Source organism: Malurus melanocephalus, unplaced genomic scaffold (assembly GCF_030028575.1).
Source record: "Malurus melanocephalus ecotype Western Australia unplaced genomic scaffold, MMel_1.1 scaffold_412, whole genome shotgun sequence".
Lineage (NCBI taxonomy): Eukaryota > Metazoa > Chordata > Aves > Passeriformes > Maluridae > Malurus > Malurus melanocephalus.
In genome coordinates, this window is record NW_026623644.1 from 155,076 (window position 1) to 182,161 (window position 27,086).

At 42.8% G+C, this 27,086-nt stretch overlaps 1 protein-coding gene across 1 annotated transcript in view; it reads left to right on the forward strand.

Annotated features, from left to right (window-relative positions):
* The first annotated feature begins 6 nt into the window (after positions 1 to 6).
* Positions 7 to 27,086, forward strand: part of ARMC8 (armadillo repeat containing 8) — a 62,200-nt gene continuing 35,120 nt past the window's right edge. Inside the window, 5 exon segments of the mRNA XM_057379603.1 lie at positions 7 to 149; positions 2,001 to 2,077; positions 14,969 to 15,040; positions 25,734 to 25,876; positions 25,977 to 26,074. Coding sequence (XP_057235586.1) covers positions 105 to 149; positions 2,001 to 2,077; positions 14,969 to 15,040; positions 25,734 to 25,876; positions 25,977 to 26,074 — 435 coding nt within the window. The 5' untranslated portion in view covers positions 7 to 104.

The following is a 27,086-nucleotide window of genomic DNA, read 5'->3' on the forward strand; positions in this document are numbered from 1 at the left end:
CGCTGGGCCCGCCCCGCTACCCCCGGCCCCCGCCCGCCGCGCGCCCGCCATGAGCCCGCGCCCGCCGGCCTGAGGCGGCGCCGGTGCCGGAACGCTCCGCCAAGATGGCGTGTGTGCTGGAGGCGCCGCTCCGCATGAGCGTCCTCTCGGTGAGTGCCGCGGGCCGGGCCCCGCCTGACCTTGGCCCCCGYAAGGCCCCGCCGTCCGGCGGCGCCGGGAGCGGCCCTGGGACTGCGCCGGGAGCAGGAGCGGCGCGGGCGGTGGGGCCGGGCTCTTTCCCTCTGTCCCCCGCGCCGCAACTTCGCCCGGCGCGGGTTTTTCCTCCGCGAGGAGCCCGTTCCGTGGCTGCGGAGGCACCGGCGCTCTGGACGTGTCGTTGGYTGCTGACACGGCTCGGGCTCACCGGCCCCGGGCAGCTGCTGCTCGGCACATGGAGGGCCCTGGCGCTGTCGGTGCTGCCCTTAGCCYGGGGCTGCGGAGCAGGGCAGGGTCTCCCAGGTGTGCTCCCAGCCCCCTCCGGAGCGGGGACTGCCGGTGCCGGAACCGGGGCTCTCTGCTCGCGGCGTCCTGGCACCTGCGGCAGGGAGGAACCGCCGTGCTGCGGGAGCCTGTGACAGCCACCTTCTCTTCTCCGGGAACGGCCCAGGGRGCACAGCGGTCCTGCTGCATCGCACGGGTGCTCGGAGTAGCGATGCAAAAGCTGCAGTCCGGGTGCTGCCGCAATAGCTGAGGGCTGGCGCTTTTCCTTCTGTGCCCTAAAAAATTAATGTTGGCGAAGAGATCCGTGAAACTGATTATGTTGATAAATTCTTTTTATCGGGGACTGCCTGGGTATGAATGCCCTTTTACGTATTGCAGAYCTCGCAGCTGATGGGGTGGAAGCCAGGATATTTTGGAAACAGAAAGCTGGGGGGTCTTCGAAGTCTAGAAAAGTTCTGCATGTAAATGCATAGGTCAGGTAGCTAAAGGTCTACTGCTGGTCTCAAAAATACTGTCTTTAGTTTCACGGTGGAAGTGTGTCTATAGGATGTGGCATCATTTAGTAGTGTTCCTGGAGACAAAGGAGCCCTGCTGCCTATAGATGATTCTTCTCTGTGATGTGAGACCACAGGCAAGAAGCTGCTGGTGGCTCTGACATGAGAGTGGGGGAGCATTGACCTTCTGAGCAGATACTTGCTAAAGCAAGGAAGAGTTTTCAATTCCATTAGAGCTTCTCTCTTGGAAAATTCACAAGGGAAAAATGGGCAAAGCTTAATGAAAAGAGAGCTGGCAAAAAGGAAAAAAGAGGTGAGATAATGGAAATGCAACCTGGCACGTGTTCGTGAGAACCTGGAGGGAAAATTCCCTTCTCTTTTCCCACCCTCATATTTTGGAACGTTTGCCATCTCCGACTTTGGATCTTCTCAAAAGGAATAACAAATCAGTGGTGCATAAGCTTGCAAGCATGGTCCTGTTGCTGAGAAGAGAGTTTGCTTTGTCTTAYACAGCACTATGGGAATGTGGTAGGGAATACTGTGCTGCTGTTGAAGGTATGTGGGGCAGGCTCTGGAATGTGGGTATGTTGTGACAAAGTTACAGAAAAATATCTTTGTTAGGAGCTTCCTTCTTTTGGAGACCTTTTTTGTGGGTATGGTTCTTGAGCAACATCAACTGCTCTTTGAGACTTTTTCTTMTAGAAATTAATTTTTATTCTACATAGTAATTAAACATAGTAAAATTGCAATTCAAGGCAGTGCTGATAACTGCAGTTCACAAATAGCACTCTGTTAACTTGCTTTGACACTTACCATGTTGTTATCTGTATTAAGCCGCTCATCTTCTCTAGATCATACTTGAACACAATTATCTTTGTGTGATGTTGCCCACCAGTAACACACTCCACGTTTGAATACGATTCTATGGGTTGCCTGCCTCTTACCTGGGAGGTTTTGTAGACTTGCTGCAAAAGCCATTCTATGAATTGATATAAACTGTTGCAATTGTTTATTCTCTCTCTGCAGGAGGTCACAGCCAGTAGCCGCCACTATGTCGATCGGTTGTTTGACCTCGATCCCCAAAAAGTCCTGCAAGGTGTCATGTAAGTAATTAGAATTCTCTCGGGCTCTTGATTGTGTTAGGCCAGGTGTACTTGATCCCACTAGGGTGATAGGTCAAGGACAAGAAGCTCTTCCTCATGTTTTGTTTGAGAAATGTAGTTGGCAAATCTTAATACAAATATGTCAGTATTGATATAGAGATAGTATTGATATAGACTCTCACTCTGTAGTGCATATGGTTCATAACACAGCCTCCCAGTTGCCAGAAATGAGGTTAAACATTCTGTGAGCTCTGAAATTTTTTTCAGATATATTTCTTCCTTTTGGCCGTGTTTTGCTCCTCTGCTAGGTCTGTTGAGATTCTTTCCTCTTACTGCACTGCCAAGTCAGTGTACCTGCCTCTTTGCTCTGCTGCCATGCCTGAGTGTTGGCTTTGACTTTTTTAATRCTTGGCTTCTGTCTCCCCATGGTAACTGCACACTGCAAGAGAATGCTTCCACAGAAATTAATTTGGATGCAAATTATATTTCAGTAYTTCTGTTTCAAGTCAAGGGTCAGGGTAGWGACTGAGAGAGTGAGTCAAGGAGCTGGAGTRAAACTGCTACAAAGCTCTGGTTGTTCCCCTGCTGTCCTTGGGCCATTGAGCTTCCCACTAGGAGTCACTTTTCCAGCAAAGTGGCAAACGAGACCTTGTCCAGGACTGACTTTGGTAGTGAAATGAGACCTTTGGGCTTACCAGTAGCTTGCTGGCTGTGGCTGTTGAGTAAAAGACCAGGAGAAWTAGAGGAACAAGTGGATCAAAAAGCCAAGAGAATGCTGGCTGTGTTGCTTAGCATGACCTGAAGTGTTCCCCATTAGCAGGTTAGAACAATTATTCCAAGTTTCCAGGAGCAACATGTCAGTGATGTGAAGAACCCAATGTAGGTAAAACTGTYGTGGAAGCTTTCTTGGTGGGAATACTCCCTTAGCTGTATAAGAACATCTTATACCCTGCTATAACTATGTACAGGTTCTTAACTCTGCAGTAGGGGAGGCTGCTTTTGCTTCCACCCCTTCCTTGGGCCTTTGCAGTCCTCCTCCATTTAAGGGTGGGGGGTGGTCCTGGGGAAGGACGTGTCCCATTCAGTGTCCCAGGGGGGTGACTGAGTCCCTCTTTTCTCCCTGGCAGATGCTCTGTGCCATGGCTGGTGCTCCATCCCTGCTCTCCTTCCTTTTCAAAGGACTGGAGCCCACAACCCTTGGTAATCCCTTCCCTATCTTTTGTTATGCTGTTCATCTTTTGAAGTATAACTGGTCTCCCAGAAACAGGAGTTTTAGGCAGCATCTTTATCTTGGATTACATCTGAAATTCTTCATCTTGTCCGTGGGTGTCAGTGGATTCTATGCTGAGATCCTTTTCTTGCATTTAAAGACAGGAAAATACCAATTTATTTCACAATACCTTTCACAGGGCAGATTTGGATGGTAAAATTGTGTTTGTGATGCTCTGGCTGAAATCTTGATTGTGACAGTATCTTTTCTGACTCTGAGCCAGTCCTGTGTGGCAGATKTGTTTTCAGAATATGGGTGGGTGGATGTGCAACAGTCCAATTTAGAAAAATGGATATAAGAGATAGATTAAGACTATAAAAGAACATTAATTTTTTTTAAAGATAGAGTTAGGAGTAGTGTATATATAAAAAAATTTCAGTCCAGGATTCTTTGTGGGCAGAAAAATACTGCTTTGCCCTTCTTCCTTTGATTTCAGGGTATGTGCAGAGGTATTGAGATTGGAATTAACTGTTATTTAGGGTGGAGTAGGAAAGGATTAAAGTTTTTTCTGAAGTGCCTGTCAGAAGCTTTACCAGATATATGCTGCATCCTTTGCAGAAAATCTTTGTTTCCTACGATATGCTGGTTTTGCCCTGCATCCTGGCTGGAAATACTGATGACCTAGATTTTTAKTTTGATTGATGGAACTGTATGAATATCAAGGATCAGAAAATGGGCTGTTGTAAGAGGCTTTGTTTCTGCAGATTGTCTTCAGTTACAGTAGTCCTGTTTTTCATATGCTTGAATTAATAACTTGGGCTTGGGGCTTTTTTTAATTGCATCCTTGTAATTTTAATGAAACCCAACTTTTGAATGAGCTTTGATAAAGGTAAAATGTACTTTAATGCTTCTTGAACTTGAAAATCATGCCAGTCCAGTTTTCATCTTGTAAGTTGAGAATGCTTTAATTACATATTCTGAAAGCATTTAAATTATCAAAATTTCTTCTTTTCCTTTCTTTCCCATGAATTTTCAGAGAGGTGGTGTTTAGAGGCTCCCTTGTCCAGACAATGAAACTTTACCTGGTTAGGAGCTTTTTTCTTTTCTTCCTACTGGGAAAACAGAAACCATTTCCCTGTTGTCTGGTACTGCTGCACRTGGTTCTATTGATCTTACTTTAAAATGCCTCGTTTCTTGCAGAACTTCTGTTCACATCATTTGTGTCTGCTCATCTGGGTATTGATAGTGGGTAGGAGGGGGAGAACTGTGAGTACCTCTAGTAAATCATGAGTTTCTGTTCAGGATTTKATAAGTTGAGATGACTACTGCCTTTTTTCCTGTACCTAGTAGTGAACTAAAGTGTTCAAGGCCTAKCTCCATGCCCACATCTGTGTGGCAATGTGTGTATTTATTTACCTTTTACTTACTGTCTTTGTAGATGAGCAAGGGTAATATAGTAGTTCCTTCTGTAAACATGGCTTCTACATTGTGGTCATGCTTATGCTTGAGAGGAGTTAACAGGTTTGCTCTGTGTCTCCTTAGGTGCTGCTGTGACCCTTTCCTCTTGCTGTTGTAGAGCTCAGGTTCTCTCCAGTGTGCTCTGAGTGCATTCTGCAAGGTCAGCACTGATGGCAGGTGTGCAGCTCTTGAGTGCAGCTCGTGTTGGCAGTGCRTGCACAGCCTCACACAGATACTGCAGGACATTAGATGTTGTRCTCTCTGAGGCTCTCTTCAATGTTTTGCTGTTAAGGGACACAACAGAAGTGGCTCTGTACATTTCTGTGTTTTTRTGAGAGCTTCATTTGTCCCAAGATGGTTGCTGCAAAATCATCCTRTGCTTTGCAGTGTGGCAGTATTTATTTATTTTTTAAAGCATTTCAAGGTTCTAATCCTTAGACTGTCATTTGCTTTTCACCTGCTGTTGAGCTCAGGACCCCATTGTTCAGCKGCAACACTGATAGCTGTTTTTATCTTCTAATTTATTTGCTAGTTGGGGACTTCTTTGAGAGACATTTTGTCATRCTTACATTTAGCCTGGTGCCTTCAAAGTGGCAATCTATCATTTTATGGAGAGCTGTGTAATCCCACCTTCAAGGTTGGGTTTGAAAGGAGCATCTTTTCTGACAAGCCTGGTTTACTCAAGGTCTCAACTATTTCTCATCAGGCTGTTGCTCAGCAGTCAGAGGGTGTCATCCTTTAAGACTTGTAAATTATCACCTTTGTGGTGCACTGAGAATTCCCGTTCTATTGCTRTTCCTGTCCTTTATGGCCAGTAGGAATTAGTGGACAAACATTTTCCAACCTTGTGYGAGCRTTTTATTTCTCAGGACAATGAAAGRAACATCCTATAGAAATGGCATGTGGTATTCACACAGTGTGTGCTTTACATCCAACTTTTTTACTTTTATATTTTGGATCTGAAATAAATGTTGCAGGCACACATTTAGATGGCTGTGTAATAGTGTGCTGTGTTCTCAGCCATGGCAGTTGGAATGAGCATCAGTGCTGTGTTCACACATGCCTGCAGCAGAAGCTTTGTGAAATATGAGAGGCACCTTCATGGAGTGGGAAGAGAGGAAACACCCATCACAGTTCTACTGGAGCACTAGGTACCCCCCTTCAGAGAGCTGTGAGGAGGCTACTTCTGCCTCTTGTTCTTGTCTGTTAAACAAACCTGTAACACTAAGTGATGAACAGCACTTGTTTCCACATTTTGCGTTCCAAACAGCTGCATCACATTTTCARTCTCAGTTGAACCTCAGTTTTCTGCGGGAGCTCTTTTGGTTTTGTGCCTGTCCGTAGAGGGTTGTTGCTGTTAACTTTACCCCTGTAGATTTTTGGTAAGTTCTCTTGGCTCTTAGTGCACTGTAATAAATGCATATTCTGCATGAAACTTGGAGGTGTTATTGGCTAACAACAAGTGATATAAATTTTTGAAGCRTTGTTCTTCTGCAGTCATTCATTTGTTGAGGGGAGAGGCTCCTGACTCTCTCGCTGGTGCTTTGTGAACTGCAGGATGGGCTCTTTGAGGCTTGGAGCTGAGAAGCTGCAGGATCTGGCATAAATTGGTGCAGGGTTAGGTGGTGCTGGAAACACTGCTCCGTTTGTTGAGTTTTTCAAGAGGTGAGCTGTGCAGAAGGCTTTTCAGAGGGAGAGGAACTGAAAGCATCTGAGAATTGAGTAATTCTCTGTGAAGGGGGCTTTCAGYGTAGTGGGTTTTGTAGTCAGGTGGRAATAGGGTGTACRCAGAGGGGAGAGAGGGAGATGCACTCCAATGCAAGTGTGTTCTTGTCGCAGAGTAAAGGTACTCTCACTCGGGTGCTCTCTTTATAATGCAACAAAAGGTGCATATGCAGAATGGCTTTTTTTTTGGCAGGGTTGTTATGTATTGTAGCTCTTGGTCTCATATTTAGAGGTAGGCTAAACTTTAGGTGTACCTAATGCAGCAATCTTCAGCCTTACAGGGATGTTTAATATTTCAAGTCTTGCAGTTACTGCTCTGAGCCTGTAACAGCATGGTGGTTATTGACTCAGTTTCACCGCTGCCTTTCACATGGCTATGAAGGCACTTTTGTCCTAAACCCCTCAGCTGATACCACCCTCAGCATGGTTATAGTGTTGCTGTGATGATTTCAAGCTCCAAATTAGCCAAGGGAAGAGAAACAGTCTCTGTCAGAGTGGCTGCTGGAGCATTGGTCACAGGAGTCCAGGGGTGGGATTTGGTGACAGAGCTTAGGCTGAGCACTACATGGCCATTCAGAGTGTACCTTCCCCTTATTAACCTGTTGCAAAAGGCAGTGGCTGCCTGCAAAGCAGGGCACAAAGACCAGGCAGCTGAGAAGAAATAGCTCTGCCCTTTGGGGCTGTGTGGGGTTTTGTCAAGACTGAACTTGGAGGCTGGGCATGAGGGATGTGTGCTACAGAGCCAGCAGTGCTACTGAGTTTGTAATTCTTCATATTTGGTGTTGGAGTTTTTGGTTCCAAGCTGCCAGTTTGCACTGATTTGGCTCAGCATTAAAGGAAGTTGAATTTAGTTACTTTCCAAAAGAGGCTTATTTTGCATTTGCAATATGGAAATTTTATGCTAATGCCCCATAAAGGGTTGGCATTTCTAGTAACATGCAAAGGACAGAACCCTGTTTACCAATTAGTTTGTCTATCAGATGATTTGGCTGACTTTAGTATGTGTGCTGTGTTGCTAGTGCTGAACTGATAATGTCAAGTGTTGAGATGCTTTTCTTTGGGGATTGCAGCAGGAAGGSTAGTTCATAGAATTACTTGCTAAAATGTACTTCAAACAGGCATTATCTGAAATGTCCAGAAACTCCAGAATGGGAGAGTTCGTAGATATAGATATTATGGGATTTCTGCTCTAATAAGAACTTGTAACACTTATTTGAAAAAGAAAATTTAAGCATGACTAGACCAGTACATCATCATAGCTCTGATAGCTATTGGGAGCTAAAAATCAGAGGTTGTGCTTCATGTCAGAAAGACTTCAGATGATTGTAATCGAATGGGTAGTAGATGTGTTTAATTAATAGGGTTTGATGATCTTTCAGTCGTTGCTGGCCTGAGGTGCAGTGGACAGTGTCAGTATTTCAAGCTCACATCTAGAACAGCCAAGCACATCCTGCAAGGCCATTTYAAGTTGTTTTCCTGTCTTGAATGAAACATAAAACTTCTCCATGTGGATCACTTGTGGCRTGCAACATTTTGTAGATATAGAGTRGTGGGCATAAATTGGRACAGTGGACAAAAGTAACTTTAAGTAAAGGGASAGTGAATGAAGAATAGTGCAGTAAAAATGCAGTGTTACAGACACCTCTTGGTTTAATGACATTTCATTTTAKTTTTGCTTAAGTTGTGGGATGCACTGCTAAATGCCAAAATCAGTCCTTCATCCTGGGAAGTGAAATATCCTTGGGGGGGGAGATAGAGACACTAAAAAAAAGGCACTGCAGTTACTTGTATTTGATGGTTTGGGTAGTTCATGTGAAGCAGCAATGGAGCTGCTCTTTTCATGTGGTTTGGCTGTTTCAGGACAGTTGTGAAAGAAGTGATTTGCTGATCTCGCATCACAGAGTAGGGATTTTCTGAGTGAGGATTTCTGAGAGTTCTGCTGAGCTGCAGCTGTTCTGCCCACACCTCTGTTGGAATAGTGCTTTACAGCTAGGATCTAGTGTGGCTGAATAGCAGAGATTGATGCTGGAATTGAAATGCTGATAATACAGAGCTCTCTCTAGCTATGGTTCATGGTGTTGTTGGTTTGGTTTTTTTGGTTTATAAAGGTTACATAATAAAAGTCAGCTAAACTCCCGTCCTAACTTCAAGCACTTCAAATTTTGAGTTACATTGTTTTTAAGACTGAGGAAGKCAAATTGTTTATCCATTACTGATTTTATGCAACTTGTAGCAGATTTCTGGACTCAGTGCATAGGATGAGGCAATSAAGCATGCTTGGGAGAGTTGGGAAGAGCAGCATCTCCCTTTTGTCAGTGCAGGTGGAGACTGGAAAGGAACTTGAGTTGGAACTGCAGCCAAAGGCATGGAGAGCTGAAGTTGGTAAGCTTGATCAGAGGGGCAGCTCGGGAGTGGACTGATGTAAACTCCTACATGGAAGGTTTGATATGAGAAGTTTCTGCAATCTGTCCCACACAGTGAGAGGAGCCCTGGAAAACGGGATAAATTCAGGGTAGGAGCAAGCTATCAATATCTCTAACTACAGGTATGGGTCACTGAAACACCTCCCTTTCTATTTGGTAGACTTTCCTTGGCAGGAAGACTTACCACACGGTGAGTTGCCTCTCCAGAGAGGRTACTTGAGATAGGAGTTCAAGCTGTAAATTTTCTGTGGTGTTGTGATATGGAGGAGTTGGGTTAAATGATCACTTTTAGCATTATGTGTGTTAAATTCTACTGTTCTGCAGTGCTGTAATTATAGCCAAATGCTATTTTTCTTCAGCACTTTGAGACTGAGACTACAGAATTAATGAGAACAACCATGCATTGAGGGACTTTTGTTTAAATATTAAGTTTGTTTAGTTTGCACTGTATGTTAATTGTGTCAAAGTTTTTAAGTGTTAAAATTCAAAGGAGTTGAGTAAAGCCATCTTGATGTGGTGCTTTGTTCTTTCCTGTAAAATCATCCTTTTTGKTGCATTGACTGATATTTTTTGAATCAGATTAGAAATCCTGAAACTTCCCAACTTGATCATTAACCTTAAAAAATAAGGGGATTTAGAACTTCTGTTTTTGCTTGAGTTGGCAGGAGTTTGTAACATTTTACATTTTACTGACTTGGTTGGACCAGGAGTCATGTTAGTACAAACACTACTTACTGAAGGAGTAGAAAACAGCTTCAAGCCATAGTAGTGTCCATCTTAGAAATAAAATCTGTGACAATAGTGRTGGATATATTTTAACATGCTAAACTGGTCATTAATTCTTGATGTTTGCGTCTGTCCATAAAATGGGAGAGTGGAGGAAAGAGAGAAGGAAACGAGGCAAAAGTTATGGAAAACATAATTAATTGTCCAAACTTATCTTCTCCACAGTGAGCTTCTGACTGGAGRCCAGCCAGTCCAGGTACTGTTTGCTTATATGATCCTGAAATTTAGAAACTCTTCTGGAGTTGGGGCAGCTGTTTTTTGTTTGAGCTGTCATCCTGTATCAGCTGCCACTACCCCAGCTTTTTAGAAGTTTGCATTTTGAATTTTTGAAACCTTTGAGARCGCTGCTTTGTGTCACTGTTGTTGGTGACTTTGGGCAGCCCCTGGTGGATAAATCTCCAGCCCTGACAGTGCTTTGTGTTGGGAGCTTCCTCTGGCTGCGTAACTGGCTCAGAATTTCTTGGAACTATTTCATACTAAAAGTGAAAGCTGGAGGTGCCCAAGGCTACTTTTCCTTGTGTGATTGTTGAGCTCATGTCTGATACCCTTCTCTGTCTAGGGACTCCTGAGATATGGYTCCCTGCTGTTTTCAAAAACCATAAGATGAGGAAATGTCATGCAGGSTGCTTATTTCCTCCTCTTCTGTGGACTTCCTATGGCTGCTTCCTCAAGTCATTCTGGCTCATTTCAAGATCTTTTGTATTGCTTTGCTGGAAGGTGATATAGGAAGGCTCCAAGGCTTCCTAACAGAATTTTATGATTTGTTCTCTTTGTGCTTCATTTGCTGTATTTAAAAATGGAGGTAGAACCGAATTGTCCTGTGGGTGTCCTTGTATCCATTCTGCTTTCTCAGGATCTCTTTTGCAGGAGAGGTGCAGGTATGGGGGCTCACTGAGGTGCTGTGAAAGTCTGTTTGTTCTCAGCTGGGACCTGAGCTCACTCCTCTCTTTCTTTGGGGTTTTATTCTGTGGAAGGAGTTCCAGACTTAGAATTGACTTCATGAAGATGTTGAACTTCAATAATTTCTGAGTAGGATGAAGGTCAGTGCCTCAGCTTCCTTCTGCAGTAGTAATTTTCATTGTCAGACTTGAGTGCTAATTTTCTCAGGAYATAGACATTTAATAATATTATTTTTTATTGGTTAGGAATCATTGAAACTGAAGGACCATATTTTACTCACAAACTGTTATATTTAGTATCGCTTCTTGCTTATCTGAAGTGGCTATATCTGGTGCTTTTAAACATTTACACATTAAACATCAGAATAAAACCAGACTTCATACACAGTTGGCAGATTAGCTCCTCTTGTAACTCTTGTCAAGCTGCATTTAGATGGAAATTAGATTTTTGTTTAGTTTAATGTACTCCTRAAATATCTTAAATACTCATGCTGTGTTAATATACTGGCATGCATTGCACTTTATTTATTTCTAATTGATAGAACTGATTACTTTTGGGTTGCAGTGTTCCAAAATGTTGTTAGAGCTTATAAACATCACATGATAATTATCCCTGYTTTTCTCAAGTTTTTAGGAAGAAAATCAGTCTTGCTGCTTTTCCAGTCTTTAGGTTGTTTCATAACTTAAAGCTGAGTGGACACAGGGTTGAACTGATGAAACATTTTTATTTCTTTAAAAAGCAATAAGAGATGGAAAAAGCTGGTTTAGCACTTCAGGAAACAATATTGCCAAGCACTTAGCKAGGATGTCTTTGCAGTATTTTACTATTGGCAACCTGTGTTATTCCTCCTTGCAGGTTTTTTTCATATAAATTACTTTATTGCACTATAGTTAATGTCAGCATAAATATCAGATTTTAAATCTATGCATTGAAGTGATTGTAATTCAGGTTATTTTGTTAAATGATCTGGAATTTAGTTTGAATTTAAACTATAAGATTTGATATTCAGGATATTAAAAAAACAGAAACAAAAACCCAGCCAACCTCAAATGCATCTTAAGGGCTCTGTTTTATGGAGCATCAGGATTGTCTTTTGGCTCTCCCCAGAGTTGGAGAGCTGTGAACTGAGACATTCAGAAGTGCTGAGCTTTTCAGGGTGCAGGTGCCATCTCTTGTGAATTCCTGAGGCTGCTGTGAAGTCCTGGTACCTGCAGCGGGCTCATAACCTGCTGGAGAGTCTGGAACTGGGAAGGCTGGATCTCCCTCTGGATCACGGTCCTGTCACAGGTCAGGCTTACAGTCACCACAAACGAGTTGCTCTTCCCAAGTTCTCATTCCCCTGCCACTGCACTGTTGCTGCTGTTTCCTCCTCATGCCAAGGACTCCTTTGCACAGAGGAAATGGAAGCAGGGTGCCTGACATTTGGAAATGAAGTGGGTGTTAGTTTTGGACTCATAATTTCTGAGGGCTCTTTGTTACCTCATGTACAAGATAGTGATCTTTGCTGCTTTTTTTTTCCTTGGGTGAATCTCATGATGTCTTGGATCTGAAATCAGTCAAGCTTGAACTCGTTGGAGGGGATGTTCTCAAATAAGGGAGTTGCCCTTAGTTTTTCCAAGGTTCATGATTCACCAAAGACCTGGTAGTCTAGGACAGCTTACGGTAGTTCCTTACTTCTTAGGGAATTAGCTTTCTGATYRGGAAAATATCATATGGAATTGCATAATTACTTTTCATCATGTACAAAAAATGTCTACTGCTGTTTTAACATTCGGTATGGTATTTTAGGGGTTTTTTTGCTTTCCATATCCACCTGCTTCCTGTGTGTAGAATAGGGTCACTTGTGTAGGTGGCAGCTTGGAGAAGTGTAGCAGGGAACATGGGAGTGCCTTAATGCACACAGACAAGGGGGCCTTTGAGTCCTGTCTCTGGCTGCTTTTGATGCCTTCCCAATAAGTAGATACTTGGCTTGCTTGTAAATTGATATTGGTCTAATGTACATGAGTTGGATTTTTCAGAAGTCTCGAGCTTKTGATATTTCTTGCCTGACATAACTTTTTTGAGGAACTTCATGAATGTGGGGTGGAGAAATACATTTGAATCATTTACAGATCAGGATTGTGCCCTCACGCTTCTCCACTTGAGTGTTATGGAACTTCACCATGCTCCTGCCACTTGTGAACAGTTCTCTTAATCAAATTCTAATAGGCAGTATTTATTAAATGGTTGTAAGGTTATATGGGATTGGGGCAGGAGTCACAAAAGTTGGGCAGTGTTTTTGGTTTGTTTTTTTTTTTTTTTTTCCAACACAAAATATGGTCTAAAATTACCTGAGCAGAGCATTAAGTTGTTACCAAAATCAATTTGTTAATTTTTAGAGTGCTTGGTTAGTGCCTCCTCTTTAGCTCCCTAAGATGCCTTTGCAGGTTGTGCATTGATGCAACTTTTCTGATGGCTCTAGTGCCTCAGGGCAGCAGGGAGAGGCAGCCTCTCCAGAGAAGTCCTGAAGTGGCCTRAGCACTTCAGTGCCTGAACTTAATACATCTGTTGGTGCAGTTTTCATTATGCCTTTGAGACATCTGACTGTTGGTTCTGCCACTGTTTTGGACTGACTCCTGTGTTTCACAAACCTTGAAAAATGACCTTTCATGTGACGTGTTCAGCATAGAAACCACTGAAGTGCTATTTCTGATTTTAGTGAAATCTTCAGGTTCATTCCTGGAATTTTTGGGGGCTTGCAGCTTACCTGTCTTCTGACCTTGCTCTTTCTCCTCTGCCTCCTGCCTTGTGGTGTGAAGTTACCCATCTTAGGGTGACACAACGGGAAGGTGCAGCATTTCCTGCTGATGCTGAGCTGTGTGGAGCTGTGCTGGGCTGGCACTTGCTGTTCAGTGATGGCTCCTTGGCAGGGGGTTCTTGACTATGCTGGGTTCAGGTGTGCCCAGAAATGCAGCTCAGCTGCTTTTAATGCTGCTCCCATGCCGGAGCTCCRAGCTCAGAGCCAGCCTTGGAGCTAGCTCGGAATTCCTCGAGCACTCTTGTGTACGCAGGCCAGAGCATGTGCAGAAATTCAGGGAGGACGGGCAGTTGCCTTTTGCTAATTGGGCTTTATACAAGTCCTGTTTGTGCCAGTCAGGTGTTGCCTGTCTTGGCTAAGAAGTTTTTTACAACTCTAATGGAGGGAGTTGTTAAACTTGGGCCACTTGGGACAGCTGCTTGGTGCAGTGGAATGTGCTTGCTCAGTGGGCACCAAAGGACTGCCTGGTGTTCCTGCTGGCCAGGGTGGATCTTACAGGACAGGGCTGCTCTACATTTCTTAAAAATTGCAGATAGCAGCTGAGAGAGTGATACAGAGGCAAGAAAATGTGCTCACTTAAAGCAACCACTAACGCTCCCAAATTATTTGAATTAATTATATGCACAGTGATCAACTTAGCAGTTTTTCTACTAACACTATAGTCAATCCAGTTTTGGTTTTTTGTTGATTAAGAATTACCTGAAGTTGATCTCTCTTTATTCTYTGCTCTTAAAGACCCCAACAACTAGAAACCTTCCTGGAAATGCCTCAYCCTGATTTTCTGAAACCAGTTCTAAGTTGCAAGCTTGCTTTCAGATTCTCTGGAATATATTCTTCAATATGTTCATATGAAGAGAAAAAATGAGCAGGTAGTGATGTTTTTTAGGATGCAGTAGCAATTTCCTGAACAAGATTGCAAACCACGGGTTTTCATAGGAATTCTTAGTGTGCACAATCAGTGTCCACATTCCAAAATGTGCTCCACATTCCACAGTGTGAATGCCTGTAATGTGTGTCACCTTGCAGTGTCTCCCAGGCAGGAAAATGCTTTGGTTTGCAGTTTATTCCTGAGACTTTGACATACAGATGTTTAGGTGTCCTGGTGAAATACATAAAAGGATGCCTGGGGTAAAGAGGAGAGTGAAAGCCTGCTCTTGTGGAGACTGTTGATAGTTCCATGTTCCTTTTTCGTAGCTTGCTTTTTCCTGCACCCAGTAGAGTATGCCTAAAATTACCAACATTGGACTTCCCAACCAACAGTGGGTTTTTAAATTGTTTTAGAAGTCTAGTGACTATATGGGCGCAAAGAACCAATATATCTAGTTTTGCTCAGTAATAAGACTTTGTGTCTGGTGTGCATAGTTTGGGTTTTTGCTACTTGTAGGAGCTGGGATGTAGTGGAATCCCAGAAATCTGGGGTGTTTCTCTGTGGGCTGAGGAAACTGTGCCCTGAAGCACTGCCCAGTCTGTAGCTGCAGCATGGACATGTGGAAAACTGCTTGATAAGCCTCATGGAATAGTAAATTCTGTAGATAAGCCCTCAGTACCTCAGCATAATTTACCAGGGTTTGTTTTTCTTTCTGGATTTACAGAGATATGAAAAATGCTGTAATTGGAAACAACAAACAAAAAGCCAACTTGATTGTTTTGGGAGCAGTTCCAAGGTATGTCCTTTGCTACTCTCCTTTTCACTGATTCACAACAGGTCTGGAATAATGATCCTTGGATCACAGGCACTTTTTTGTTTTAAATTTGATTGTAGTTGWCTGAATACTTTCTTTAATGTAACCGAGAGAGACTTGAAATATCTGTTTAACTCATATATTACAGAACAGGCTGTTGAGTAATGCTTTTCATTTAGAATTTCATGGAATTCTCTAAAGTAGTCTTGGTGTTTTTATTGAACTTTATCAGCTCAGGAATTAAATCTATTTTTTGACATTGATATTAATGATGGATGAAGTGGTTGTGTCTTAATCCTGTTCTTCAGCCAATTGCCTGGTGAGTTCATAAATGAAAATGTGTAAGGTTATGTTAAAGATTTAATTTAAAATGTTGAAAAACATCTGAGATAATTTACTTGTCTGCTCTACTTGCTTCAGAGGATTAAAAACCATTGATCATACTTATTGTGCCTTGCTGCTTCAGCTGATGCTAACCTTTTCTGGGCCCTGATTGCACTAGTAAAATTTAACAGGTAACTTTAGCTCCTGGACTGCTCACTGCAGCTTTCATTTCACTCCTCTTCTCCTCCAGCTTTCTTTCAGCCTCAGTTTGCAGCAATGGAGAATGAAAACCTTGAGTGCTGCAGTCTTTATGCTGGCATTGTGGCACCCACTTGTATCTTTTTGCTGAAATGGCAGCCAGGTCTTAAACTATCCTGCCTGAGAGCTGCTGCCTTGTCAAAAATGCTTTTAATTTGCAGAGAATATCTTCTCACTGACAGACTTTGTGCCAAGGCCCAGCCTTAGGAATTCTCTAGGGATTAGCAGTGGGTCCACCCCCTTTACAGAACCTGCTGGATTATCTTCYCCTTTGACCAGATACAAACAAGTGTAGAGAAGACTTCACAGGAGATGAAAAGATGAAAGTGTTCATTTGTTGAAGATTATGTGAAATTCAAGGAGTTTATATCTGCAACAGGTCCTAAGGGGTTTTTGCAAGTCCTGCTGAYTCTTGTGGTTCCCATTTTAAAAGCTACAGAAGATCTTCACCTTCCAAATCTAGAMTCTGCCTGTTCTTAGGTTTTGTAGGACTTCTGTTCCCTCAGTTATCCTGCTCTCTGCTGCTGTTTGTTTTGTGCCCAGTGATGAAAGTTCAACAGTGCTTTTATTCTTCTTTGTTGTTAATTCCTTCTGGCTGCCCAAGTAAATGATACAATGTACTACTGCAGATAAATGRCTGGGYCTGGGAMSTCTTAAAAGRTGAACTATCACACTTGTCCTTGCTTCAGGACAAATTCTTCTCAAATGATGGGAAATCTGATGTCAAGACTTTTCAGACTGGAGGGGCAGCTGAAGTACTCTGGGTTATTGTGACAAAAGAGGATTCTCCCTGGCTATAAGCTGACATCATCTACTCCCAGGTTCCTTTCTGAAGGCTTTTCAGTTTCTTCAAGGTGTTGCAGAGTGACTAACTAGATTATGGACTGTTTGGAGAACTCCTTTGGTTGTTCTCTGTCAAGGGGTGGGAATCCATTGGCTCTTTTGATGTGCCTGCTCATTGGTGGAGTTGTTGGAGTACAGGCACCTGTGGAATTCCAGTCTGCAAAGGCAAGCCTCCCCCTCAGTGAGGASAGGAATAGCCAACCTGGCATTCTTTGGTTTAAATCTTTAAGAGCAGTTTTCTTTTCACAGAGCTCAATTGCAGCCCCCCAAGGGAAGTTGATTATCTTCTCTAGTGGGGATTGTTAGAATTCTGTTGCTGCTTCATCCTGTMGTTCTGTTTGTTGTTTACTCATTTCTTGCTTCTCTCTTCTTCCCCAAGTATTACTCCATCAAGCTTTCAGAAAATACCCTTTAGACCCAAGGAATCCCTTCAGACATGTCTCTTAATGGAAAAGAGAACAGTATGTTCAGATATTAGGACAGACTCAYATGGGGTTTGGGAACAAGTCTAGGAAGTATCTTCTGTTTGAAATCGGGCCTAACACTACTGGAATGTATGAAATAGCCTTATTATTTTAAAATATCGCAAAGAAATGCAAAGTCCTTTGAAGATCTCCATACAAAGGAAGCAATTGCTGTGGAAGAATGTGGGTCCCTGTAGTTTCTGGGCCAGTGGCCTCCTGAGTCTGAGCTGGCTGTTCAGTGGTGTCATCTTTGGAAAGGGACATGTATCGATACCTTTGAAAAAATGAAAAATTTTTGGGTCCTTTAAAGTTAAGTTTGATCTGTGGTCACCTCTGGACTGCTTGTTCTGAAGAGGGTGCTAGGAAAAACAATTGATTGATTGATGAAAGCTTGCAGCATTGCCATGTCTGGAATTTAAAACTAGRAGGCATTAAAATGGTACAAATGTGTGCACAGACATGCCCCTCGATGTTCAGACTGGAAATAGCCAGCCTGCATGTGGATTTTGTTTCCTAAGCAGCGATTTTCTGTATCTCTTCCTAGAATCATAGAATTTCCATTCTCATGGAATGCTGGCYTTGGGCCCCTGTCAAAACTGCAGAACTGTTACTTTCTGAAATTTTTGCTTTGTAGAAGCAGTTCCAGAAAACAGAATTTTGAAAGTGTAGAGGGGAAAAGTTATTTTAAGGCCAAGTTCTTTCAGTGGCAGACCAACTTAAAGTTAAGTCAGCTTTGCCAAAAGTGGTTTTCTATTTGTACTGTCCTTCAGCTTTTTCTCCTTCTACCCCACGTCAGTGCTAGCAGAGCCCAAGAAGTTCACAGTAATTGTTGGTGTACTGCTTTACTCAGCAGTTTCGTAAGAATACTGCAGCTTTTGTGTCTTATCACCATATCAGACACCTCTTCAGAGTCCAAGTTCAATATTTAATGCTTTGTGTCAGTTCCTCTTAGAGCATAAATCTCAGGGAAATGATTGAATCCTGAGTTCAAATGTAAATTGTGCTTTTCTAAGTCATCTTGACAGGGCTTCTGAACTAGCTGAGCACTGTTCATCTAGTAGCAGTTAGTCTGTATTGCTGCTGGCTCCCCATCCTCTGAACTGTAAATGGCTCCCCTCGGTAGAATTGGAAAAGAAAACCCTTCAGTGAAATAAACACAAGGAAGTTGCTGATAGATCAGTGTTGCAAGTCTGTGGAGCAGCTTTTGGTACCCAGGGAGATGCAGCATTGCTGGTTTGCCATTCAGGCACCAACAGGTCCTTTCAGTCCTGGGATGGTGTCCTCCCATGGGGGATGGCAGAGTGTGGGGAGGGCAATGTGAAATTCCAGTCACCAGAGCACAGCTCTGTCTTTGTTTGTCGTGGTTACCTGTTGAGGCTCTGATCTGTGCAGTTTTGCCAAAATCTTACCTGAACCAAGTTATTGCTGATCTAATTATTGCTGAGAGTTCAGTATTTAAAGTCTAATCCACTTCATTAAGAGCTTCAGTTATTCCTTTGCTCCAAAATGAATACAGTTTTAAAATCAGATCTTAATCCTAACCACCCAGGGCTTTCAACAACCACTTCCATCACTTACTGAAAATGATTTTCTAACTTCCAGCTGATTGTTCCCCTATCACATAAAGTCAATTATTTGGAGTGGTAAGGTGGTAGTGTACTACTTCCTGTAGGTTTCYCTAGGTAGGTACACCTCAAAGAATTTTGTATAGTTAATTTTAACCTTTCCYTGTCATTTATTAGTGATTCTGTTTAACTGTTGGGTTTTTAAATTTTAAAAATTTCTTTGGAGCATATTTTAAAGGCCATGTAGAACAGCTGAAGGATTCTTTTCCGTTCCATCATTTGAATTTTGAGTTCTGCACAGCAGAGTTTTAGGTTGTCTATGGAAGTGAAAACTAGTAAGAATTTATTAGGGTTTGAAGTTGTTTCTAGGGCTGTGAACACATCAAGGTGAAATTTTATGTTTAGATTTGTTGTGAAACATAATGAAATTCCTTCAGGGGGTGTTCTTTTAGAGTTTGCTAAAAGAATAAAAGATTGCTGCTTTAATAGCTGTGTAACCTGGTAAAAAAGATGAGACTGCAAATGCTTTAGGAGGCTCTGCCCCYAGCAGTGCAGGTAAAGGTGAGGTGAAAAGCCAAGCTGGTGTTACATCTCTCACAGAGCCACCCTCTATACTTCTCGCCATCTCCTACATCCACTTCCTGAGTTGTGTTTGACTGCACAGAGATCTACCTCAGCTCAGTAATCACACCAAAGGAACTCTCCCAAGAAGCAGATCTTGTTCTGTGGAGTTAAAAACAGGACAGAGGAGCAGACAATGGGGAGAGCAGACTTGCCCCACAGCAGTGGAGAAATGTGCCCTGAAGTGCTGTGGGGCAGGACAGTGCCATGGACCTCCCCAATGGGAGCTAGAAAACCAGCCAGGACAGTCCCTTCAAATGGCTCCATATTGATCTGCCTCCCCTGGAGTGAGGCCAGGGGCCTGAGGGTGTGCCAGAGCTCCTCATGGCTTCTTTGTGCCCCACRGATTGCTGTGGTGCCTGCAGGAGCTGAGGCCTGGCTGCTGCTGGGGATGCTCATCGATGTGCTGTGAGCAGCTCTGCTCATCTTCTGGCACCTTCAGCATTCCYTGCATGTTCCCAGCTGGCTTCCAGGAGCTCCCTGCACTTGGACACACTCTTGTGAGCTCTGGCATGCACATTAGGGAGCATTTAATCCAAACTCCTTGGATATCCTTAGGAGGCCAGGACACAGTTGTTTCCTGCTGCCTTGTTCTGCTCTTTGTGCAGTTTGCATTGGATCTGTGGTGCACTGCACAGGGTGGGATCTGCTGTAGTTTGCTGTCTGAGGGGAAGAGCTTCACCTGCCATGCTGGTTTTTGTCAAGGCTTGCTTTGCTCTAGGGTGGTGAAAGAGGTGGAGAGCAGAGGCTCTCACAGGCCTCCTGTGGTAGTCCTTTGCTTTTCTTCAAATCAAGTCAGGAGTCAGGATCTGAGTGCACAATTAAACATCTCTTAATGAAGAATAACCCTCTCCGTGAGGATGATGGATATAACTGGAACAAGGTATTCTTCTAACCTGGCTGTGGAGTACAGGTGAGTCAAGGCAAATGTTTGCAGGCAGCAGAATTGTATGAGAGYCATTGTTTAAAAGCTGTACAGCCCCTTATCTCTGAAGTGCCTGTTCTGATAGCAAGAAGAAAGCTGTTAATACAAGATGTACTTCTAATGCCACCTTTTCTATTGTGTGTTTGTATTAGAATTTTAAGCTTGAAGTTTAAAAACATCGTGTAGAAGGTAGCTTTATATTACCTTGTGTTACTTGTTCTTAAAGAACTGGAAGAGTCAAATCTGTACAAAATTACTCCAAAATGTATTCTTGATRTCCTCTTTCATGTGCAGATGCTGCATATTGGATGGTTATGTCAAACTCAGTGGGACTATAGTGTAATCTTCTAGTACACAGTGCTGAATTTCAAACTGCAGGTGAATGGGAAGTAAAAACAGCTTGATGTTTGGTTTAAGGTCGCTTGGCATCCTCAGACAAAAACCTTTAGAACTGTTTTTTGTAAATGAACAGTAGTTATTCAGATGGTGGTCATAGTCTGGCTGATGTTCTATTCAGACAGGAATTTCTGGAAGACTTAGGMTAAAGCTGGTATGTGTTTTATCAAAGTAAAAAGAATGAACTGTCCAACGGTGAGTTTACAAATAAGACATCAGCCTTGAGCAAAGTGCTGAGATGGTTGAAGCAAAACTAGGTGAAGATGCAGCTTTGTGTAATGCCTATTAACACACTTACTGTGAAAAAAAAGGCTTTTGTTGTCTCAAAACTAGTCTTAAACTGAGCCAGTGTAATTCACTGTGTAAGTTAAAAAGCTCTGAGTGCAGTTTGTGTATATTTATCTCTGTTTGGCTTGAGGGGCTGTGTGTTGGTCCCACATGTTCTGGTATAAATGGCTGGTTGCAAAGGAAGGACATTTCTATTTTGCTGAGTGGGTCGTGGGGGGAAACATTGGAATGAATTCAGCTTAGACTGGAGATCTGACAGTGCTGATGCCCTGGGGTGGAGAGTTTTGATCTAGTAACCAAGAGTAGAGGCCATGCTGCAACCACCTCAGCAGCCTTCAAGTCACTGTRGAAGGGGGTGTGTGAACACCTCGAGGGAGCTGGGAACACCAGGGTGGGAACCAGGATAGGAATCCATGGAGTGCTGGGAAGACATTGCTGCTGTGAAAGGGAGCCTCTGCGGAGGAGCCAGGGCTGTTTGCAAGTGAAACATCATTAAAGATGAAGGTGAGGAAAAACTTGATTGTAGTAATGAAAAATGTGAAGTTTCAAATATGGACCTCTTGCAGCTCAGTAGATATTGAAACTCTCCAAAGTTGGATTTAGTTATGTGAACAAGAAGCAGACTGGATGCAGGTTATGTGGTGTACATAGAACAGCTCATGGAATATTAATGTTGGTGAGGATGGCTAAGCATTAGGATAAATTGCTAARGCTGTAAGCTGAGACTCCTTGTTTTATTCATAAGGGAAAACTTTCTTTGCAGCCAGCTTCTCTGCTTACACACTGCATACTGTTCAACTTGGCTCCTTTGAAAACTGATTATTTGACTGGGTGAAATATTTCAGAAGCAGTTATTGTTGCTTTGTAGGGCTTTTTAAGGAGTAAAGTTAGCCCAGGTCCCTTAGATCCAGCCTCTGGAGATTTGGAATTACCATTGCTTCCAGGAGGGAAACTGGCATCTCACTTCAGGATAGATTTCTGTAACTAACAGTCATAAGAATCACTCATTTTTGAGTCTTCATATGTAAGAATCTACAGCTATTTATTGTACAACAATTATTCTGAGTACTTTTAAAATTATGCTTAGTTCTGTCTTTGCAAAGTTTCTTGGAAAGTAATTGCTTCCTGTTGTGTCTGAAAAGTAGTGCTTTTTATGGCTTTTCAGCACCAAAAAGAACTGATTAAAAAAAAAGAAGTTTATTGTCCTACCTTGTTTGGGCTCTTCTCAATAATTAGTTCCATTCACAGTTTGGGATTGAACATGCTGCAAGTCCCAGTGAGAGTCAGAGGTCATCCTCTATGCGTGCAGTGACTTTATTCCATGTTCTGTCAGCCAGTAGGGGATAACTCACCTGAGCAGTGCCTTCATCTCTGTGTTCATCACAGGGGTTCCCAGGGAGAGCTTTTGGGCCTTCTTGCAATGGACTGRAAGACAAAGCATTTTCCAAGGTAGATGCAGTTATCGTAGAAATCGTGGTAATTCCACAAACAGTGTATTCATCCCCTTTGTAAGGGGATTGGTAATACATGTTCAGATAACCATGATTCAAAGCTCTTATTCATTGACTCAAAGCTCTTATTCATTAACTTACTTTGATGAAAGGTTTCACAGCACTCAAATTCAGGGTATGGGCTCTTTCTCCAAGGGTCTTCTTATGGGYCTTGAGGAGGTGCTGAGTTTCATCTCTTCCCTGGATGGTTTAGGAACCTGAGAGATTTTTGTGACCACTTGTAAATGGGATGGAGTGTGAAAGAGGGAATCTCTGTTCTTTTCAACAGTTAGGTTGGTGTTCAGACTGGATTGGGGAGGTCTCAATCATGCACATCTGTTACGGGTGGAACTCTGCTGCGTCACACCAGCCAGTCATTGTCAAAGGAAAAGGATAATCTGAGCTGGGTCTTTTCCTTGCTAAGCCACTGAGGTTTCCTTGTGTTCGGCAACTGCTTCCCTTGGAAGTTTTCTGCTTTGAAATAATCCATGGTTTTCTCAGGTATACATCATTCCTCAGCTGACCTTGTTTCTGTTTCTTGGCATGGTTGCTCATGGAATCCACTGAAGTGTCTCTCTGGATGGATTTGCAGTTCTTCCTCATTTGTATACCATTTCATGGATCATTCCTGACCTCTGAAAAAAAGTCCTTAATCACTTAATTGCCCTTAGGCAGGGACAAATGGCAGAAGTTGTATTTTATATAAACATAAGAGGAAAATACCTGAAGAAGCCTTATAGAAGTTTGAAAAAAGTCCAGATATTGTATTTTAAAATCTTGGAAGATGCTYATGAAGATGTTGTGAGATCTTTCCATCAGCTTTATTTCCTATTTGTTGTACAGAGCTTTACAGCAGGACCACAGGCTGAAGAGTGTCCACAAGAACATTAGCACCTTTTTGCTGTTTTAGAATGTCTGTTCTGCGTATCTCTGCTTTTGTTTTCCCCTGAAGTTCTTGGGCTCTATGAAAATGTGTTGTGGTGGTTCTAGCAGAGCCTTGTTACAGTATTGCTKCAGGTTTGGAAGTCCAAAGGCTGGCTGATAAGGAATAAGGCTGGAGATCAGTGATCCAGGTTACGCAGGGACACCCCGTTCTTAGAACATTTGAGCTGTGCAAAAGTACCTTAATCATATTTTTAAGCTTCCAAAATCCAAATTACAGTCTTCTCTTCTGTCCCCTGCATGTAAATACAGTTTTTCTACCTTTTTATCCAGATGATATTAATATAAGGGAGGAATGAATTACATCTTTGCTGAATTTATCTGGGCTAGAGCCTGGGAACAACAAACCAGTCCAGGATGTTCCCTGGGACAATAGAAAGATGTGGATTGTTGTGTTTAATGTTTGACAGTACTTTATTAATTAACAGTTTCATCCTTAGTGACTATATGGATTCTCCTTACTTGAAACTTTTTGTAATCTTACAGTTGGTCATGGAACTACTTGATTTTCAATGTTACTTGGTGTCAGTTCTTTTAAAGACAGAAATAGAAAATATTACAATATGCATGTGTGGAAYACCTGATCTGAACCTCAAACTTAGTTTAAAGATGTCAAAAAGGATATTATTAGTATTTCAGAAACTTATTATATGTAAAATGGGAAGTTAAATTTTGATGTTCACTAATTATAAAGTTTAGTTAAGGCTTTCTATTTTAAGCATRTGGAAAGGCTTTAGATTGTAGTCAGTGTGTTTAATTTTTGCTCTTTAACAGTAGCTGAACTGTAACATCTGTTCCACGTGTGGAGTGTTAATGGGAAAGAAAATTGCAATTACTTTCCTTGGAAAAGAGCATCCTTCAGAATTTAATGTGCTTTTGAATTTTTAAAAAATCCTTTTGGTGAAAAAAGTCTTTTTAGGACATGTTACTGAGGGGCTGGAGTGTGTCCAGGGAAGGGAACGGAGCTGGGGAAGGGTTTGGAGCCCCAGGAGTGRCTGAGGGAGCTGGGAAAGGGGCTCAGCCTGGAGMAAAGGGGGATCAGGGGGGACCTTGTGGCTCTGCACAACTCCCTCACAGGAGGGGACAGCCGGAGGGGTCGGGCTCTGCTCCAGGGAACAGGGACAGGAGGAGAGGGAACGGCCTCAAGTTGTGCTGCAGAAGTTGGATATTGGGAAAATTTCTCCTGGAAAGGTCTGTCCAACCCTGGCAGAGCTGCACACACAGTGGTGRAGTCYCCTTYCCTGGAGGGATTTCAAAGCTGTRTGKATGTGGCATTTGGGGACATGGRGCAGTGGTGGCCCTGGCAGTGCTGGGGAATGRTTGGACTTGATGATCTGAGAGGACTTTTCCAACTTTATTGATTCTGTGATTCTGTGACTGAACACTTCTGGATACAAGGAGCAGGTTATTTGTCGAAGGCCTTGATAATCAGAGAAGGCCATTGATCTGATTTGTAYGGGGAAGACTCAGAGCAGGTTTTCAGGACTTCCTAGGGAAAATGGAAGGAAATAGTCTCACATTTCTGAATTTCTAGACTGACCTCTAGGTTACTGAAAGCTATTTAAAGAAACATCGTTGCTTACTGACTAAAATTACTAAAATTATGATTTTAAAATTAGTAATTAGATCAATATTTAGCAGCACATATAGCAGAGGAGTCAAACCAGAGTTAGAGCACTAGATGAGATTGTGCTTTCCATATAGGTACTCAACATCCTTTTCTTTTCCAGGATGAATTTTAGCCAGGATCTCTCTGTGCATTTGTGCATTATCAAAGAAGGTTTTGCTTCCTGTCCTTACCTAAAAGGCAAAGAAAACAATCATCTGCCCATAAAGAAGTAATAATAGGGCAAAGTTATCCAGTCCCACAGGATTGAAGGAGTGCTGTTTTTCCTTAGTGATGATTTTGCATGCMGCTGATTGTGTATTTTGCTTCTTGATAGTGTAGAATGAATCCAAAGTGATTGGGACTGAAACGATACCATTGGCAAGATATGCTTTAGGCTTGAAGTGATCCTCTTTAGCCCCAATTCAGCTGCCTTCYTGCATGTAAAACTTTCCTGGGCTTTCTTTGTGTTAGTATGTGATCATTTCTCAGTGTTCAACATTCCGATTGCTCTCAGCACTCCCCGGGCTTGTGCTTGGTGGTGGACTTATTTTGCAGTTGTGACCCAGAAGAGATCACTGCCAAAGATGACCATCCCCACCGTGGTAATCAGGTGTTAGGGTTCCCTTTGCTCTCGACCTCAAACTGCAGACTCATTTCCTTGAACTGAAATTTGGCAATTCCCRGTATCCTGAAAGCCCTCATCCTGGATATCAGGACCAAGACAGTACCTTTTGAAGGAAAAGCAGTGGGGCATTTTTCTACACTGAGTAAAAGCTGTGTAGGAACACACAGTAGGAAAAGGAATGAAGTGTTCCTCTACTCTTTTGCTCAGTCTTCATCATTYTAGTAAGGATTTCATCCTCTTTACATAGCAGGATTCAGATTATTTTCTTTAGACTTAAATTTTCTTTTCCATCTGAATTTCCCTCTAAAAATACTTACGTTTGCAGGTTGCTGTATTTACTTCAGCAAGAGACCTCGAGCACAGAGCTGAGAACGGAATGCGCGGTGGTCCTGGGCAGCCTTGCCATGGGGACAGAGAACAATGTCAAATCCCTCCTAGACTGCCATATTATCCCAGCCTTACTGCAAGGTACTCCTCCCTTCATGGATCTGTGTTGGTAAATGTTCCCAAAGTACCAAAGTAAACAAAGGTAATGAGACTAAATGGACAGTTTTGCCTGTATTTATAGGATTGCTATCGCCAGATTTGAAGTTTATTGAAGCTTGCCTGCGATGTCTCCGTACCATTTTCATCAGCCCTGTCACTCCAGAGGATCTGCTGTACACAGTAAGTTGTAAGCAGATTATTATGTGTTTTTAAAGCCTATAGAGAGGGTGGGAGTGAAAAATCTTGCTGTCTGGAGTAGTGAGAAGGCCTTGTTTGAGCATCAGTGTTAGCAATTCTCACCTACCTTTAAAGCGTCTGGCACCCCTAATGTTTATGGCATGTTTGGTATGAGCAGGTCACCAAGGCAGCCCACTGATAAAGAAAATACCTAAATTTTCAGACTTGGGTGCAATCTTAAGCAGGAAAAAYGGTCTCTAAATGGTATTTAGAGGTACTATTATCAGGGCTATACTGGCAACAGTTACTTTCTGAAACCTAGAGTTTTTTCCAATACTGCCCTCCCTCTCCAGATGGGAGAGGTCTTGCTCAGTTTTTGTACTTCCAGTGGAAGAGCTTCACCTCTAAAATGTCTCTGCTCTTTAGCTAATACATGTGTGATTTGCATTTAAGTGACAGGACTACAGGAAATGTGCCTCTCCTGTTGCCTCTCCTGAATTCATCCTGGAGCATGTGACAAGAGGGCTCTTGGTGCTGGCCCTGGTGGCTGGGCAGAGCTCTCTCTGAAGGTCCACCTGTCTCCTGGGCTTGTCTAAACCCAGGCTCTGCCTCTTGCTGGAAARGAGGGTCAAAGAGGGTTTATCTGCTTCCTTTGTTCTGGAGTAAGGGATGAGGTGAGCCGTGGGATGAAAGCTGTAGTGGAGCAGCCATCTCCTTCTGCTTGGAAAAGGAGAGCATTGCCCCAGTCTGGGGGAGGTCTCAGAGCAGCTCCAGCTTCTGAGGGTAACTGGGAGCCCACAGTGAGAGCCACTCTGGTCCCACTTAGGGAGCTGTTGCTTGCTGAGGAAGTCCTGATGCTTACAGAGAAGGGCACAGGTGGCCTCTCATGTCGCATGTTCTCTACAGTTTGGTTATTAACAGTCCTCAACAGATTTTCTTCATAAGTTTTTGTCTAGTTGTTATGCAGTGCTGCAATATCTGTTTTGTTCTCTATTCCAATGGCTTCCAATGTTTT